This window comes from Anabas testudineus, chromosome 3, assembly GCF_900324465.2.
Source record: "Anabas testudineus chromosome 3, fAnaTes1.2, whole genome shotgun sequence".
In the NCBI taxonomy this organism is placed as follows: domain Eukaryota; kingdom Metazoa; phylum Chordata; class Actinopteri; order Anabantiformes; family Anabantidae; genus Anabas; species Anabas testudineus.
In genome coordinates this window covers 9,144,335-9,164,214 of record NC_046612.1, presented here as the reverse complement: position 1 = coordinate 9,164,214, position 19,880 = coordinate 9,144,335, and the positions used below count along the sequence as shown (strand labels likewise).

General features: G+C 42.0%; 1 protein-coding gene across 4 annotated transcripts in view; it reads left to right on the top strand.

Moving 5' to 3' along the window:
* Positions 1-19,880, top strand: part of sox6 (SRY-box transcription factor 6) — a 129,597-nt gene that overhangs the window by 88,376 nt on the left and 21,341 nt on the right. For all 4 annotated transcript variants that reach the window (XM_026378349.1, XM_026378350.1, XM_026378351.1 and 1 more), the window contains 5 exons: positions 3,223-3,343; positions 7,054-7,133; positions 15,156-15,305; positions 17,449-17,629; positions 17,858-18,045. In XM_026378349.1, the coding sequence (XP_026234134.1) occupies positions 3,223-3,343; positions 7,054-7,133; positions 15,156-15,305; positions 17,449-17,629; positions 17,858-18,045 (720 nt within the window). The remainder of the gene's footprint in view (positions 1-3,222; positions 3,344-7,053; positions 7,134-15,155; positions 15,306-17,448; positions 17,630-17,857; positions 18,046-19,880) is intronic.

Genomic DNA, 19,880 nt, shown 5'->3' with positions numbered 1-19,880 from the left:
AACTGACTGCACAACTGGAATTAGTTTGCACAGATAACATTTGTTTTTCTGTATTTTTCTTACTTAAAAAGGTAAAGACGTTAATAAAGCTGAGTGGCTCCTATATCATATGTTATCTATATGGTATCCCGCTCACACTAGGACTGCAAGTTGGTTCTATTTATCAAATATGAGCATCAACTTGAGAGGGAAACAGATTGCGTGCTGGCCTGCTACAGACTTCATCAGGTCATCTGAATTGATGATACATGTTGCAAGGCAGTTGAGTTCCCCCGGAAACCTCTGTTGGAGCGTGGGCTGGCAGAGACGGGGGCCTCAGCCAAGTCTGTCTGACTGATCACTACAGATGCTCCTCTTCTAGTATTCTGAGTCAGATCCTTAGTGCTGGGTCTTGAGGGACAAACAATAGCACCTGTTCCTCATAAGATAGCCCATTCATGTATCTTTAATGAAGCCTCGGGGCAGATGGTGTGAAATGACATTATCCAGTACTTAGCAGTGCTAAGACAAAGGAAGAGCAGTGCCAGCACAACAATGCCGCTGTATTTACGAGAAGGGAGGACGCTGCCCAAGTGCCCCACTCACATCTGCTTCACTTCATTCTCCGACTCAAGATCATCTTGGCAATAGAAATATCCTGGGCACTCAGCCCACACATATATGAACTTGAGGGTAACTTAAAGGGGCGGACTGGTGGGGGGTCTATTACATAAGGAGAATGGAAGTCGCACATATGTACACACCTTGCTCCCATCACAGTCTTTTAAAGAATGCTTCTTAAATTTTTCCTTCTATTTTAACACTAAAAAAACACTCATGAAAATATTATAATCTGCTCAGCCAGTGTGCCAGCTGTTAACTGACAACACAACTAACCTCCACTATTTGTTGCCACCTTGAAGCTCCTCAAAATATGATTTGCCTTTCTCTGACATTAGTTGCCGTAAATTAAACTTTAATGTGTGAAGCTCATTACTGCAAATCACAGCCATTCAAACTCAATGCATTTATTTCCCCTTCAACGCACATTTACACTCTGTCTCGCCTCGATGAATCTTGTATATTCTGCTCCATATTTTAAAATAATAATAGTAATAAAAGCTGATATCCCAGATGAAATTATATCATTTACATTTAGTGCTGCTGGCGAAACGATACCATCGAGTATCTGTAAACCTTTGCTGATGTCTCACAGTAAATATACTGTGCATAATCTGGTGCAATTCACTTATTTTAATTAATGTAGTCACATATTTTTTAAATAAATGAGTGTGAATGATGGGAACTATTTATATGCTTTTTTCCCCCCATTGTGTAACATCAAGACTATTGTTTCTTCTTGTGAAGCAGCTTGTTTTGCTATATGATTTAAAAAAGGATGATTATAATTATGTTTGTGAGAATCCTTAACATTAGATCAATACACTTTTAAGGTTACACCAGTCTTGCAACAATGTTTTGACTTCGGAGAGTGTTTGGAGCTCCGAAAATTCGGAGCCAGAAGAAATAAAGAGAGAGAGAGCTGTGAATGATTTGCTTATTTTGAAAAACTGATTTGAAAGTCAAGAATCGTCACTTCTAGGAATCAGGTTTTTCATTTCTTCTGTTTAGTTTAGTTGGTTTAGTAAAACACCGTTTTATTTAGAAGAAGAAAGAATGAAAAAACGTTTAATTTACTAGCGATGTATGTTAGCTAATTCTTGAAAATGAACTACCGTGCAACACATTTGTAACACACTAGGAGGCATGTGGACTTAAGGGAGTCTTTTTCTGCTCTGTGACTACCGCACATTCAGCAACAGACTCCATCTGGTTTTACAGTCCAAATACACAGACAGAGAAAAGCTGTGTTCTCCAGTGTCCCCCCGCCTGTCACTGGCCCTACCTCATGTTGTGACATTAATTATTGTGTTTTTCCATATGTTCCATACATGCAAGGCCAAGATCCATCTTTCATCCATTCAGCCTGGAAACTTGGAACACACATCCCTATAAAGCAATGTTTTATTTGAGGTCATTTGTCGCAGTCTCCTTGGCCATTTATTTTTCTTGAGCAACAGCACATTTTATAGAATTCCATACTTTTCTATTCTTCTGTAATGCACTTTCTGCACTTGCACCTCTGTAAAAGCTCAGTAGACATAAAATGATTCTATTTAGTTTTCAGTCTAGCTCGGCACCTCTGGACAGATCAATAAAGCAGTTTTAAGTAGGTTTAGTGTGCTAAGAAAACTAGGTGCGACTACTCCGGTAAAGGGTCTACAGGGGTAGCAGCATGGCCCGAAAAAGTGGAGATCATAGCAGACCTCAGCCAGAACATGGGGGAAAAAGTCATTGCTCAGAGCAGGTTGATTTCATGCCCCAGTGCAGCGGCAGTAATTGCACCCAGACCTGTTTTATTGCGAGTTGATTTTAAGGAGGGATGAATGGAGAAACATTCTGTAAAGTGTTTATTTTGGGGGATAACCTTTATTAACCCATTTTCCAGGCAGGTTCCCCTGAGGTTGCCTGGCTCAGTGCTAGATTAACCCTCGCAGACCCATGATAGTTGGGCTGCTCCCCATCATAGAGTTTCAGGAAGCAGGGAGTGACAGTAAGATTGGACCTTGCAAAACCTCTGAACACCACTCCTGAGACAAAAGCTACTCACCCACTCTTGACACATACACACATTCAGCAGGCAAATCAGCAACAGGCTGGATGATGAAGGTTAATATGAGAGTGGAAGAGTCAGTCAGAGAACGACATTAAAATGAAATACGGCAAAATTATGTGAGTAGTTGAGTAATGTTCCCTTGAGGTGTGTGTGTGTGTGTGTGTGTGTGTGCACATGTACAAGCTGATCAATTCAGCCTCTCCACTTGTGTAGTACTTTCAACAATCTTCTTGCTGACATACTGTATCTACTGCCAATCTGTACTTCTCTACAGAAGCCAAGCCTTTCGGCTCTTTGTCCTGCTTGTCACTTCCGCTGACTGATACCGGAACAATGTGCCTACGCCTTTGATGTAGAGCGGTGAAATTGCGGTTTGGATTAAGAGCAGGCGTAGCTTGGCCAGGTATTGTGTGAGCACACGAAGGCCGTCATTGCTGCAGAGCCCCCTGTCAGCACGTGTTAGGAAGGGCTGTGATCTGGCCTCCCCTTGATTGGGCTCTATGTTTCTGTGTACTGTGCTCATGCTTAGGCCTCTCTCTGATCTCTGCTCCTTATCTGTTCAGCAGGTCCAGGGTCACATGCCTCCGCTCATGATCCCCATTTTTCCACACGACCAACGCACTCTGGCAGCAGCAGCCGCCGCCCAGCAAGGCTTTCTCTTCCCTCCAGGAATGTCGTATAAGCCAGGTATTTTTTCAACTCACGTCTTCATTTTGTCATTCTCCCTTTCTCACTCTGCTTTACTTGTCTTGTTCCTTATTTATAATTCCAATTTGTAGTTGTAAACTTAAAAGTTCTTGCACAACAAACATATAGCAACAAACACAAGCTCGTTTCACTCGAGGCCACTGACGTGCTCTGCTCTGTCTGGACTTGGACTTGAGACCAAAGCCCAGGAATGTTCTAGACCGTGTGGAACAATAGATATGGGTAGAGAAGCAGAGGAATGTAAACATGTCTTCAACATGAAAGTATCCTTCAGAAGTGTGCTGGCTGTAATCATTTTTCAAGTACCCACTGTTAGAGATCTAATAACACAGGAGATGAACACACAATCAAAAGTCATCCTACTGTTAGCAATTTCCCTATTACCGTTCACACAATTATGTTTCTCGACTATAAAATTAAGTAATTAAAAGACAATAATAAGGTGGATAGTTTTGGGATGATGCGAAGGAACAGGTTTTCCTGCACATATAACTGTTTTCATTGCTTGTAACAGCATGTCTCTTTATCTCCCTTTGTCTTTCAAATAGTGTAAAAGACAAGCTCCACAGCCTTCAAAATAAAAAAGGAATGCAACATGTTGTTAAAGCAGTAACCTCATACACCCTTATATTCCAGTGAAAATTAAAGATGTGCCTCCACAAACTCCACATGCTCATATTAAATATAATAAAAGATCCATGGACTAAATTGCTCCCTGCTTCTCTAAGCCTTTCACCTCACATGCTCTAGTTGGTTCCAGGACCAAGTCATTTTTAGATGCCTATAAATTATTTAATCAAATTAAACTAAATTTGTACATTTAAAAAAAAAAAATGCTTTCCCAATTTCTCTTCTCTACACAAGTAGAAGAAGAGAGTGTTACGCTGATGAAAACCTCACTGTCCCAGCTAGTAAAAGGGAAGTGTGCTCGTCTGTTGTTAGGCTGAAAACAGAAATAAGAAAACACTGGGAAGTCAGCAGGTTTGCAGCAGAACATTAAAAGGTGTGGTAGTGCAGTTAATGAATTAACTATAAAACCACAAGATGAAAAAGAAAGTCAGCTATTTTGGAACTATGGAGCCATGACAGCTTAAACAAAATGCCTGAGGGGGAGTCTTTTACCAGTGTGCTTTCTGCAATAGGTTTGACACGGAAAATGTTTTAGTTCAAATAACAGGAGCCATTATGGAATCATGGTCAGGGGTCGGCATGTGTATGGGTCCTGCATAATTCATGAGTTCATAAAGAAATAGCAAGGGGGGTCTGAAAATGATTGTAGTAGTCGGGAGAGTTATTTTCAAAACCTCTATTATTTCTCCCTGTCCAACACAATATACACAATATACCCAGAAAGTACAATGTTATCACCACCACCTGCAGGGTGTACAGGATGCTGCCGTGTCCTTTCTCCATGAAGTGAGTGGCCAAGCATTCACTTCTAAGACTAAGGCACACTAATCTGATGTTATCATTATGAGACAGCTCCCAGGGACCACTGCTTATGATCCCCAGCCCTGTGGTGCTCACATGCTAACAGAGTCATTCTGGCATCGTAGTGGTAAGTCATCACCCCATACACTGGCTGTGCTCAATGGCCTGGTGTTGCATGGTAGACAAGCACAGTCGTAGAGACACCAACTCATCTTTAAAACAAATATATACAAGACGGACTTCCCCAGTCTGTTCGCACTGTTTACACAGACACGGCAGCATTCAGTCTGATGTGCTTCTAATGGAGAATGCAGAATGGCCGCTTAGTCTTTAGGCTCATGTGCCAGTCTTCCTCATAGACAACCTGCTGACAGTTACCAGTTTCCTCTCCTTACTATTTTATTTTCAATCTTTTTCTTTTCTTTCTTTCTTTTTTTCCACATTCTAGCTGTCAGAATAAATCAGGTTCTCTGACGTGGTGTTTATTATTTAAGTTATTCAAGTTGCACAACATGTTTTTTTTCACACTGTGTTCACATTTAAATTAATAAACTTAAATTTGGTCTCATTAGATCTACTTAAAAATTAAATCTTAACAGTCTAAAGTTGTATACATAAGCTTGTTATTATTCTATGAAGAGCTTTAGTTATTCAATGCAGTTTAAAAGCAGGTGATTAAAGATCATGTTTGTGGGTTATAGTCATTCATCATCAAATGATCTAGCCTAAGAAATGTCTCAGCTATTTATCTGTCAGCCCCCATATATTTTATGGTATCACATGAGCGTTGAAATACAGCCTCCTGTGACCATGGTGTCACCTGCACTCCCCACTCAGCCCTTTAGCATTCAGGGTCCAGGATCTAGGCATGGGACCAGCAATGACCAGTTAAAATAAGTTTTAAATGTAGTTTCCTTTCGCCAGTGATGTCAAACTGGCACAGTGCCCATCCTACTGGAGTCTGGTGCCTTAACGCAGACCCTAGGCCCAGACCTTGGAGCCTGAGCCCCCCCTCCAGCAATGGTGGCATGCTCACTTAGCACATGATCCTCTCCAGGTTTCACATGACATCTAAAGACACCCAGCAGTTTATTATTCCCAAATCCGACGTCACAGACAGCACAGAGAGACGCTGAGAGAAAGCGATACCAAAAAGAGGAGGTGTAGAAATAACCACAGTGCACCCCCACATATCCAACCCAGCACTATTTGAAACCACTTGTGCTGTGTGATTTTATTTGCTACTAAATGGGGATTGAATTTCCATGGCCTGTATCACATTGTGCTGTGCTGTACAAGATTGCAAAGTGAGGCGAGCGGGCGAGGGCAAAGTGAAAGAGAAGGTATATACATTTACCTTGTCTGTGGCTTAATGGCTCCATATGTTTGTGAGGAGAAGTGACAGGCAGAAGTGGGGTCTGAGCGGAGGCCAACTACCCCTCCCCACTCCCCTCCTCCAGACACATGCTTCAAACCAACCTTCCCTCTATGAATGCTGTGCTGTCCAGTCTCGACACACTAGGTTGAGTGTGTAAAAGCTTCTTCACCTCAATGGATATCACTCACACCGCAGCCGTTTTTATATCCCTGTCTGACAAACGTGCTGATTGCAGCCCGAACAGTAGTGAATAGTAAAATGAATAGTGTTGCTATTTGAAGCCCAATTCTTCCTTCCTTGATCACAGTGATATGTGTGTGTGTGTTTTTTTTACCCTTGTTATTGTGACTGCACACTTGTTCTAACCAGTTCGCATACAAGTGTTTTCCCTGCCAAAGCTATTACTCAGAAACAAACAATATAGCGTTGAACAATAGCCAGACAAGTTTCCAGCTGTATGAACAGCCTGAGAGAACACGCTAGTCCTTTTACATAATTGCTAATTGAATACCAAGGGAGATTTAGCATTTATTCTGAACACAAACACACACACGCGCACAAACATCCTTAAAGAACCTCCAACTTGTTAAGCTATGTCGTAGTTATTGTTGTTATAGTGTTTTCCAAGAGGAGTGCAGGTGGAGAAAGGAGGGAATGGTGTGGAACGTTCCTAAGTAATCCTGCTCCAGTCAAACCAGCTTAGCCTTTTGTTATTGCAGATATTTGGGCTTGAAGCCGAGGGCTCGTTGCAATGTGCCACATTGCTGTGGCAAAGTAGTGGAGGGCCCGGGAACCGTGTTGGCACTTGCCTGGTGGCTGTGGGCCGGCTCATTGTCTGAACCTGTATGCATTGTTGTCTCTCTCTCCCTCTCTCTGACAGGTGATAACTACCCGGTGCAGTTCATTCCATCCACAATGGCAGCTGCAGCAGCGTCAGGACTCAGCCCCCTCCAGCTTCAGGTATGTACAGAACTATGACAAAGAATGCTAGGGACGCCTGCCAAGCCCAGGGCAGGCTAAGCAGCTGTATGCTCAGCAATGAGCTGTGCACTAAATAATCCTGGAGGCCCCCAACTCACATACGCTTATCACCTTACATATGTAATTTATCCTGTTTTATAGAGGATTTATCCCCACTCCTCTGCCAGACAGAGGAGTTGGGAAGATAATAGTTATTATAGAGAATGAAAATCACTTAGGTGCCTTAATCACCTGCCAGAGAATTTATCACAAGACAATTGTCTGTGTGAAAATCACTTTATTGCTTTAATCTAGTAGAACCACTGTAGTAGATATTGTAACGCCGCGAAGAAAACAAAGAGTATTTTAAGTGTTTGTAGTGAAATTTAACTCATGGTATGTGACAAAAAGTGAGGCAGAGTAGGGGCTTTGAACCATAGAAAATCTTGGGATAGGATCCAAGCCCTACAGGCTCCTCCAGGATTTTTCTCACAGCATTTTAAAAAGCTCAACCCAGATCAGAGCTTAACCTAAGGCCATAATGCTTAATAAAGATAATTATCTGTGTTCTATCCATCAAGTTGTTGCTAATATAAATACTACTGTTACCACTGCTCTCTCAGCCCATGCTTGATCTTTGTGTCCATGTTGGCCATAATTCCTTTGATAATTTTTACTGACTTTTAGTCGCAATGACAGGCTGAAATAACAACCATATTTATTTGGTCACACTTCTGCTCATGGCTCCTCTCATCATCTGTTTATTTTGCATTTGCTGAGTAATTGAGGAGCTTAAGTCTGATGTATCTACAAATCTGTTCTGATTATTGGAAACAAAAGAAGACAACAACTGACTAAAATGCATTTATGCCTAATGTATGGTTAAGCGGCCACTGCTGCTTTGCTGCATTGTCAACAACAGCGAAAACATATTGAAAGTTACAACACGTGATGCTCAACAGCAGAGAGATGTGTGACAAGATTAAACAAGACTGAGTAGGGAACTCTGTGCACACTGATATATGTGGCATTTGTCCTTCGGAGGCTACCACTGTCAGCGCTAACGAGCCTTGGCAAGTCCTAACAATGCATGCAGCTGGCTCTGAAGAGCTGTGCGTCATTATGCAGACATGAGAAGAGCTATCAGAAGCATGTAAGGTGTTAAATGAGTCTGCTCATGTTTGAAAATGTGTGTCTGTGAGAGTAAAATATGGAGGCTGCGTAAGTGAATATGTGCCGCTTACTTTGTGTATCATAGCAAAGTCCATTGGAAAGTAGTGATAGTTCAAACAGGCATGCTGAGTCTATTTATAGTGGTGTATGAGGTCAGATGAGACAGTCATATATCTGAAGGTTGGAGTGAGGAGGGGAGACAGGTCTAGAGTCATTAATTCTGATTATGTATCTAACCCTGGGAATGGGCAAAAACAGTGCCTCCAAGACCATGACTTGGCTGACCTTTACAGAACACAGTAAACAAAAAGAGGTGCATTTTCCATTAATTGAAGTCTGTCAGCCTGTCACATATTCTGCCTGCTGGCTGCTATTTACCCTGCACAGAGACTCCCCTTAAAACAGCAAGGCAAGTCAAACATGCCCTTTTCTACATAGCTGGGATCAACAAACCATGTGACTGCTACCACTTCCTCTACAAAGCACTGGGAGCCTGCTATGATTAAAAACATCGTATCAATCCAGACAGTGAATTAAGTTGGAGTTGTCTCCTCCCTTTTAGAGCAATAATAGCAGCAGCACCCTGATTCTTCAACCGAGGAGTGTTCTTCAGTGTGTATGTGTGTGTGTATGTGTGTGTGTGTGTGTGTGTGTGTTAGGACTTTTTGAGTACAAAAAAAAGTTCTTCTCATGAACAATGGCAAATCACAACACAGTGTGTAAGGGGCTTATTTAATTGAAGTTAATTTAACAGAATTGAGGAGACCCTTTGTCAATTAATGCAGTTTGTACTTGTGGCTGTAGTGTGCTGGGTCAAAAAAGAGTGACTGCTTCTTCAAAATGAATATATTATGTTCACTGTTGATGCAACTTGTAATTTAAACACCGCTGGTAAAATTATTTAGAATAACAGAACTATTAAAATCAAATAAAATAAGATGATTAACGGCTCCCTACAAATTTCACTTATTACTCATCACTAAATATCATATCACTGTATTTTTTTGTATATTTTTCATCAAGCACAATTCTCCACTAACCCTTCAAACTGCCCTAAACTTCTCCAGTTTCAAGTCCATTCTTCATCTTACACGCACGCACATAAAGTCTCACATATATATGACTGAATAGGCTGCCCTCCAATTAAAATATCTATTCCTGTCACCTGCATGGCAAGGTATAATTTACACCAATTTATTCAGCTTAGATTGTGCAATATATGAACCTTAAAAAATGATCTTATTGGAAGAATTAATTCCCACAATGCTGTCGAGGTAATGCGATCAGCCATCCAGGCAGAGAGGCCAGGCGCTCCGTCAGTCTTAATGTTGGCCACGCAGCCTCTTCACAATCTCCTCTGTCATAACAGTCTGGGATCCTCCCCTCTTTTCCCGCCCTTTCTCTGTAAGAGAAGAAATCCCAACAAGGTAACAAAGGCTTAGAGCTGATGGATGTAAATGAATCTTCCAGGATGCGTTTGAGTGTTGGAGACTGTAATTTGCTTGTCAATACAGGGTGGTAGCGTCACTCTGGTGGCTGGCAGTCTGCAAGTGGCTGTCACCAGGCATTGCTGTACCACAGGGCAATTTCACTCAATGTTTTCCTGACAGATTGGCTCTCGTCCTCAAGTCACAGGAGAGGAGGCGGGTAAACTATCCCAGCGCGACATGCCCCTCTTCATTAGTACCCACATAGCGCGGGGATGAGCCCAGGACCAGCAGGAAACAATGGCTCCATCCCTGCCTGTCCTTCCCTGATTACAACTGACACCTCTCACCTAACAGAGGAAATTGTGCTTAGATTGTACCCCAATCTGTCCGGACACCTACTATATTCAATTGAGTGAAGAGACAAGGAGATGAGAATTTCCCTAATTCCACAAAAGAATTTTCTATTTGAGATAGCACTTAATTTGCTGCTTGTACACTATAGCTTGCATCAGTTGCCAAGTGAAAAAACAATTTAAGAAAGGACACTATGAACTTGATATATATCCCCCGTCCTTTTTACAGAAACAGTAAACACGAGGAGCACTGTTGGGTCCTGTTTTTATTATTGGAAGCAGACATTGGGGTTTAAGCCATTTTAAGGAATGTCTTATTGGATAAAACAGAACATCTGGGTTCTATGTATGCACTATCACTACTAGGACTGAATAAATAGAAAGCACCATTTTCCAGCTCTTGCTGTCTCCGTATCACTGTCTTACGTTTCCAATTTCCCATCCACATCTTCAGTCTTGTCTCACTGTCTTAGTTTGGGTATTTCTCCCTGAATTACTCCCATCCTCTTCTTTTTCTCCTTCTGTCAGTGTGCTTGCACTTCTTTCCCTGAATTGTCCAAGCCAATCACACCAGTATACTTTACAGTACTGATAGTAAGCTGCTTGAAGTAAAACTTAACATCACAATTACTATCTACTGCATTGCGGCTGTGACACTTCTCTGGATAAATGTTCAGTGACAACCCAGACCAGATCTCACACAGACACATCTGAACAAGCACTTAGTGGCTTAAGATGATTGGAGTGATAAGAGCGTTACAGCCAGGGACAACTGTTACAGAAGAAAGCAAACCACACTTGTTTTGTCTAGATGTAAAGGCCTATGCAGTACAGATGTGAAGAAACAGCTTCCATCATTAACAAGTGAAGCACTTTTGACTTTGAAAGAGAGAGAGGGAGAGAGGAGGGGAGTAAGGAGAGAACAGACATACTGTAGAGAGCAGCTGTTTCTGTGTTTATGAGCAGAGGAGCTTGGTCTTTGAAGGTAACCCAGAGCAGTGCAGCAATGCTAGCTGTGTGTGGAAGACTGGCTAATAGGGCGGCTAGGTGAGCATCTGGATAGAGGCTGTGGTGAACAGAGGGACAGATGGACAGATAGAGTGGATAATGCAGTGAGCAGCACTGAATGGGAGGGCTGGCTCTGGGGCCCCTGGGCCTGGAGAAACCCATACACACACTTACACAAGATGGGCTGTGTTTGTTTATGTGCCAGAAAGACAAACTGATGTGAAGTGAAATATATATATAGTGTTGATGTAAGATAGAGATAGACAAGAGGAGGAAGGAGGGGTTAGAGCAGAGCAGGTTGGGTGCCAGCAGATGAGACAGATGTTGGGCCATACTGGAAAGCTTCGGCACAGTGCACCAGGATGCCTTGCTCCACTCCCGACATCTGGGCTTAGCCTGGGTCAGCCTGCCTGGTCGCCCTGGGCAATGAGCCTGTACAAGCCTTGTGGCAAACAGGGCTGGCGTTGTGCTGCCTTTTAAATGGTGTGGTGCACTGAAGCACAGTTAATGTTCTCATATCCAGCCCAGTGCTCAGCACCCAGGCCAGGCAGAGGTGAATAAGACACTGACAGACAAATGCACTCATACACAAAGAGACGCGCATTCATCAGATAATGTTTACATCATGTAAAGAAGGATGTTCATTGGTTTTAAAGCAATTTATTTGTCTTTATTTTAAAAAAAAATGTTTTTGCAGGCTGCAGTTGTAAATGGTAAATGCACCATAACTGCTGGCAGCAACAAATCTGACACTGTATTTTCCAGCTAATATTGCCATCCTGCCAATGAGAAAAATTAGATGCACATGTGTTTTTCCACAGAAAGTTTTGTTCCTCTTTTAAAAAGGTATGTGGCTCCAGTGTTTTTGGAAAGGAAAAAAGCATTCGATTAGCGATAGAACAGAAAATCTATGTTGTTGTTGTAGCTGATTGTATTGTATATTAAGTCATAGTATCAGCTTAGTTGTTTTACTAAACAAACAGAGGCTGTCTGTCTTAACTGCACATTGTACTTATGACATGTCTAACATCATCAGCAGAGTGTGTAATCTCAATTTAATGTCGCAGGCAGAAAAGTAAACCTCCCCGTTTAACCTCTGCTGCCTCCAGAGGGCTTGATTTTAATTACCAGAGGCTAACAGGCTGACCTTGGGCGTGCTGCACTCACTTTGAATCCATGCTTGCTGAGATCTGCTCCACTCTACTGGGAAACGGGGAATGATGGGGTCAAAAGAAAGCCCTTAGATTTTGTGTTTGTGTGTCTCCCCATTCATGTTATTTCTATATAAAAATAGCTTTGATTTTTCGAAAAAGGCAAATCCTCAAAGCACCAGACAACAGAAAATAACACGTACTGTGTTTTGCTACTATACGCCACACTTGTAATATTGGAAAGTGGTGTGAAGCTTAGGGAACACATAATATACAAACGCACACAGTATATAATTTCTGTTTTGCCAGATTTATGGCTATTATTTTATTTTGCCATGTTCTACCACATGACCTGTACGTTAGTGTGTAGCTCTAATGAACTAAACTACTATTGTTTGGATTATAGAGAGGAAAAAGGGAAAGAACGCCACTCAGACTTCCACCTATAGTTCCAATACCACAGAGGTGGAGCATTGACTTTCAGCTTGACCCTCATTACCATGAACCTTTTGCTGCCCCCACCTGGCAAGTAGATATGAAGAAGGCGTTATTAGATGTGAGAGTGTCAACTGGGGGAAACAGGCAGATGTCTCCTGCTCGGGGAGACCAGTCTTGGCAGGATGCATCATCCCTCAGCCTTAGAACCAGAATTCCAGTTAAATTGCCAATCTGTGAAATGCTTTGTTAGGTTGTTGTTCATAACTTAAGTAAGGTGCTGGGTGCTAATGTTGTAGTCGACTGTAAATTTACTGTCTTTGATGTTTTTTACCTAGCTATTCGATAATGCTAATCAAAAGCCACTAGACTGTACACAATTAAAACTGATGTATTTCATATTTGCCTTTGAGTGATGTATGGTAGCGATGACCTTTCATCTGTCTTTCCCCAATTGTATTTATTGTACTTTGGCTCTTGGCGGCAGACTGCTTCTAGTTACAAGGATAACTACTGCTTCTCACCCAATGGCACTGACCTGTTAATCAGTCTTGTAAAGGGGCATCCTGAACGCCTCTAATTTGAGGCAAACTCTAATTATGCTCTTTTTCCGGGACAATAAAGTTCTTCCCACTCAAGGTCAGAGGCATGCCTGTTGGCAGGCCTGTTAGAAAACATCTGTCCAACAGACTTGTAGCCGGGAGTGACAGGTAGTGAAAGGAGTATCCCCATTCTCTCTTTCTCTGTCACACACACACACACACACACAGAGTACCTTTACCACTGACATTAACTAAGTCTAGCTCAGATGAGAAGAAAAAAAGAGTTGGGTTCGCCTGTGTCCATTCCTGTCGGAGACAAAAGGCTGTTTGTGAGGGAGGTGGGGGCAGTGCTATCATTGTGGGAACATAATCGGTCTGTCATTTCCGCTGCCCATGTGCTGTTGTTATCCCCAGGTCCGCTGGAAGAATGGACCTTTTGTACTGCCGCTTATGTGGCAGCGATAAAGTTTCTTACAGGAGCACATATGTCTTTATATCTGGAGATATGTGCATGGACATAAAGTGCTTTGTTTGGCTTTAGTCTGCAACTACACAGCAGATGAAGGTGAGGCCAGAGGGGTCGGCGGGACGCCGTTCCTACACACACAAATGCGGTCTGTATGTGGCCAGTCAAACCAGGAAATGAGACTGGGTTTGCTGATTGGCCAGAGGAAGAGAAATTAGATTCTCCCTGACAGCACCATCTGAGTGAATAACACAACAAACCATAAGGTTTACCTAGTCTGGGGATGGTCGGCCAGTGGGGGAGTTAAGGGCTACTATCTGTCTGATGAAGTGAGGTCTAAGGCTACATGGAGTAACACTCTTTCTCAGACAGTAGTTCTATTTGACAGATCCCTGCCATTTGCAGCAGGAGACAAAAGCCTATTTCATCACTTACCTGGTGTCCAATCAATACAGACCTGGGGCTAAAAGAAGTCTCAGCAGTGTGGGAGTGCTGGGCTCTACAGGCACAGAAAAACAAGGGCAAAAATAAAAAATAAAAATTCTTCAGTTCTTCTTGTATTATTTGTTATTAAGCATATTTAAAAGAAAAAGGCATGCAGCTTAATATCAATACATGAAACTATACTTTTATTAAGGATAAAGGATGAATTACTATGTTTAAAATATGCTTAAACAGACAATCAGCAGTCTGTGGCTCACCAGATTTTTTTTTTTTTTTTAATACTTCCCTCATATCAATGTCTTCAACCACATTTTCTATGCCATATAATCAGCCCAGTGGTGGACAAGTAAATTGCCCTTTCAGACTTCAACGCTGTTACAAGCACTACTGTTACAGTACTTCACCAGTGATTTGAACCACCATCTTGTGTGGTAATGTCACCAACAGTTTGACAACTTACTGATTTAACGCCAAGGAAAATAACGACGATTACATCAATGTTCTTTGTGTAGGTTTCTAAGTCTTAATAATGCTGGTGTTTAACATATTCTGTGATGGCAATCCAACTGAGGTTGGGTTTCTAACATTATGGAGTGGGACTGTCTCACATGGTGGTGTGGAGACAAATGACAGGCCAGAAACTCCAATACAAAGCTGTGTATATCTAGAAAAATGAGAGATCTTTGCTAACACACTTGCATCCAGTCGGCAAACTTTTCTCTGTGATGGGTGGAAAATAGGGGCTCCAAGTATTTTGAATGGAAGCCATCTCTGTGTGGTTTTTAAGACTGCTGTCTCTCTCTGGGTTCAGCCTTTGAAATACAGTTAAGACCTTTGATGGAGGTTCTCTGCCAGCCTCATGGAAAGAGAGGAAAGACGTGAAAGGGAGGTGGGGAGGGGGGGATGAAGGCAGACACAGAAGCAGAGGGTTCTAGGGAGAGGAAAAGACAGAATATAAAACTTTGAATGTTTGCTGGATTTGGATGTTAACGCCTTGTGGGTTTCTCTACCTCCCTACAGCAACTGTATGCCGCCCAGCTTGCCAGCATGCAGGTCTCTCCTGGAGCCAAGATGCCCCCACTACCCCAGCCCCTCAATGCTAGTGGGCCCATTTCTCCCTCCTCTCTAAAGAATGACAAGAGTTCCTCCAGCCCCATCGCTCAAGTCAAGGTACAGCGCTCAACTCCTTCAACCTGCCCACCCAGCAGCACATGCCTTGAGTGGTACTTGACCTAGACTAGCCTAGTTGGTGTTAATAAATGGTCCTCTACACTGTTCACTCCTTCAGTCTTACACGACCGGTCAAAGTCCAACCCCACAGGCCATCAATCTGTGGGGTTTTAAGGCCCTCTCTCTTAACCAGAACTCTGTGGACATGGTTGCTATGACTAAGGCTGCTCCAAGCCAGTAATTTGTGGAACACATGGTTTCTAATATTTTTTTTTCACAACAAACTGTTTTGTCTTTTTCTTGGTAACTGAAATGGAATAAAACCATTACAACAGTGCTACATTAATGCTGACAGAAGTGAAGCAAAAAGTAGGATTGATGACTTTTTGGCCTTGTAAACAAACAAAATGCAGATGTCTATTTTCTGCTGCTGTATGGCACGCCTCCACTAGACCTCCGTGCAGAGGAAAGGCCATATACATCATCTTCACTCACTAAGACCATAATCACAAACATATGCCCATTTGGAGTGGTTTAGCTTAATAATATCACAATGGAGAAAGGCAATAAATCAAGTCTTGAAATTGTAGGAAGGCACTCTGGTTCTGTTCACAGACACACACACAATCCTTTAGGTCTCCTGCTTCCTGGGATTGCCACTGAAAGACTGCCATCAAACGGACTCAACAGCACCATTTCACCATGAGTGCAATTCTCCATTTATCAAATTAGACGGATGGCAATTATCCCAAAATTAATACAACACCGATCCTAGTCAAAATATTACAAACTTTGCCAAATATTACAAAATTAAGGCCTTCAAATGAAATTAATCATATATAAATGGAAAGCAAACATACACTGGCATCCTGCCATCTGTATCCACAGTCCAATGGAATCAGATTGCCTTTAGTTTTGTTTGTCCGCTTTCGGCTTCACTGCATGACAAACTGTTATTGGCACAGCAATAACAAGGCCTTGGGGCAGTCTTTGCTTGGGCCATATGTTTGGACAAGGAGACACTTGGGCTTTGAAAAATACTGTTAATGACAGCATAAGCCCTAATCTGATTTAAAAGACGGCTATATATACAGCAAGATTTATAATGTGCAAACAGACATTTTTGATGCAAATGCTCGAGTTGATTTTATTCAGAATCATCCAGCACTCATTTTATTGCAATATTAGTTTGGATATTGATTTTGATGTTTACTAGCTTACAAGGAATTTTGCCTGGCATCTTGGATTTTTTTTTATATTTAGGGAATATTATGTTTCTTATAAGAAAACACCAGCAAATTTTCAGATTAATTGCTCATCTGCACTTTCTTTACATTTGTTCTGTGTGTGTTTATCCTATTCTCAAGAGTTCAGTTCTTTAATAATTTTGAGCAAAGGAGTGACCTCTGAAAGTTCATCTGCCTCCCACTGTTTACCTGCAGGTAGTCATAGATAAAGTGTTTGATCCCAGTGGGAAAACTGCTGAGGATGGCACCTTGAAGAATAGCACTCTTCATCTAACATCAGTAACTGCTCTTAACACGGCAACAAGCCTAGAAAATATAATGCCAAACATCTTAGAACTAAACTATTGAGTATTTTATTTAAATTACAACATATCTTTTAGGAATAGGGATACCAAACCAAATGATAAACCCAAGTATGCACAAATGAGGAACAAAATTAGAAAACAAGTTAATGAAGTAGATAATGTAAGTCGACATCTGATGAATGGAACAGCTGTCTTTGATCACTGGCACCGCCGTTATCTGGTCATTATTTATTCTTCGAACCAGAGTGCAGACACAGAGAGCAGGGAGGAGGAGAGGGAGAACAGATGAAGATGTACAGAGAGACAGAATCTGCTTTAATTAGTGTGAACAAAGGCGCTGGGCAACTGTGAGGAAGATCGCAGTGGCACAGCTCCTAAGGAAGGATGGATGAGGAGAGTAGAGAAGAGGGAAAAAAGCAAAGAGACGGAAGAACCAGGGAGGAGGTGTGGGTCAGGATAGGGATCCTATAATTAACTAGGAACAGTGGAGAACTGTGCTGTGTGGGAATCCAGTGCTCCTCCAAAAGGGGAAGGGGGGAGGCCACCTATTCATATCTGTCTTCTCTCATACTCCTATCTCTGCTGCCATAGGAGGAAGGAACACAGCCGCTCAACCTGTCTGCTCGGCCAAAGATGACAGAACTGGTCAAATCCCCCACATCCCCGACACAAAACCTGTTCCCCGGCAGTAAAAGCAGCCCTAATAGTCTTCTTGGCAAGGGTGGTATCCCCAGCCCACTTGGAGGAGGCCTAGCCCGGGGCTCATCTCTGGGTAAGACCTCAGAGTGTCTCCACTTCACAAACAAGATCTCACATATACACACAGATTTGCTCTGTTCAAACAAATGCTCACAGTATGAACTCCAGAGAAACCACTACATTGCAAGGTTTTGCTACTTAATATCTCAAATAAATACCCCTCTCAGAATGTTGTGTGAAGTTTTTTTTGGGCGGTGTGTGTTCTAGCAGACTAATTTTGCTGTGTGTGTGTTGCGTATAGATATTCTGTCCAGCCTAAACTCTACTGCGCTGTTCGGGGATCAGGACACAGTGATGAAGGCCATCCAGGAGGCTCGAAAAATGAGAGAGCAGATCCAGAGGGAACAGCTGCAACATCACCAGCAGGGCATGGAGGCGAAGCTGTCCGCCCTCAGTGCAGTGGGCCTTAACAACTGCAGAGTTGACAAGGTGCGGACTACTGTCATATCATCTGTTGCTGTTTTATCCCTCATCCAGGTCTTCTCTATAGCAGGCTTTTTTTTCCATAAAACAAAAAACAAGCGGTTTTAAAGTGTCATGCCTCACTCACTGAAAGTAGTTAAGGAAAGAAACTAATAAAGAAAGTGGAACATGGTGATTTTGATTTAGCAGTAATTCTTAAGACTTTTTTAAATCTGTGTCCGGGGTGGCCGTATTGATAAGAGCTGGCATAGTTCTGCGTGTATGTGTGTACTCAAATTAGTATGAATATTTTTGTGTGTGCATGTTTAGAGGGCTCAGTGTTGTTGATGTTGGTGTGAGGGCCGTGACAGGCCATGGCAGTGCCCGGTGTGGGTTAAGAAGACTCTGAAGTTTCTGCCCAATTAAAGCAGACTTACAGCCCTCTCCGTCCCCTGATGCAGGATGGGGCTGCTTTGTACCAGGAGCACACACTCCCAGGGATTCCCTTTAAAAATATCTTCAATCGATGAGTCAATCAAGGAGAGAAAAAAGCTGTCCTCCTCTCTTCAGCTTGATGCCATGTTGCCAGTTGGCTGTGAGGAGCAGGCAGGAACTGGGAGCGATGCTCATTAATATTTCAGCACCTGACACTTTCAACCAACAGCCTCAACTAGGTCAATGTATATGTAAAATAGTCAATGAATATCTATTTTGATTTCCCTCTAATTTGGTATTTGGAAGAGATCACTGTCTATGCAGGTGGCAATCAACTATGCTCTTGCTGAAGCGAAGAAATAAATCGGTGCACAGAGGCAACAGCTATGGAGCCTCTCCTGCACTGATCCCTTAGTAACCAGAGCAAAAATCTTAATGATAATAAAACATTATAAATAAATTAATTATACAATTATTGCACTTACAAAAGCATAATCATGCCATGGCACAATTTCTTTCAGAATTTTCTCTTGCACAAAATCTAACTTCAAGCTGTGTATTTATGTTCTTGGCTTTATGGAGTTACAAGATGTATGTGAACCTTTTAGCATGAGAGTGTGTTTGAAATAGTCACTTATCACCTGTTTCATCTATTGTTAGTCCTAGTTTGCCACCTGAGGAAAGACTGTTTTAAGAAAGGGATAAAGAGAGTGTGTGTTGTGGAAGGGTAGATAAATTAATAGTAAAATAGTAACAAATGGGCCATAAACTGAAATAGCATTTTAGAAATGACTTTACTATCATAGTATTGACAATGCAAAAAGCAAATACCAGATAATTATTGAAAATATGATTGCAGCATAGCTACAGCCACTATATAAATGTTTTGCATGTATGACTCTCAAAAAGGCCTATTAATATCAATAAGTGAAAGCGTCTGCTAAAGTTCTGTGCTTCCATTTTCACTGCAGCATCATGTAGATTTTCTTGATCACGTCTTGCTGAATGGCACTTTAACTGAGCTCACGTTTTGACTCTCCGGCTTGTGCAAATCATAGTGAGATATTGTCACCTCTAAGTTTCAGTGACACTGGTCCTATTAGGATGGTGTGAAATTAGAGGCACGCTTTATCAAGCCAGCTAAAAGAATTGCCCCATCATCTTCATCCTTTGGCTGCAATAAAGAACAGTAGGTTATAATTCAGCAGTGAAATGAGAGAGAAGGAGAGAGAGTCTTTTGCTGATACAAGCCAACGGACTAGAAAGGTTTGAATGCCCAGATAAAAGCTTTCACTTTGGTCAGTTTCAGAATATTAATATTTCAAGAAAGCGCCTCACCTGACATAAATATGGTGTGGTCTTTAATAGCCCCCACCCCTCCCCATGTCCCCCAGTCTCTTGTTTGGAAGTTTATCATAGTGAGAGCG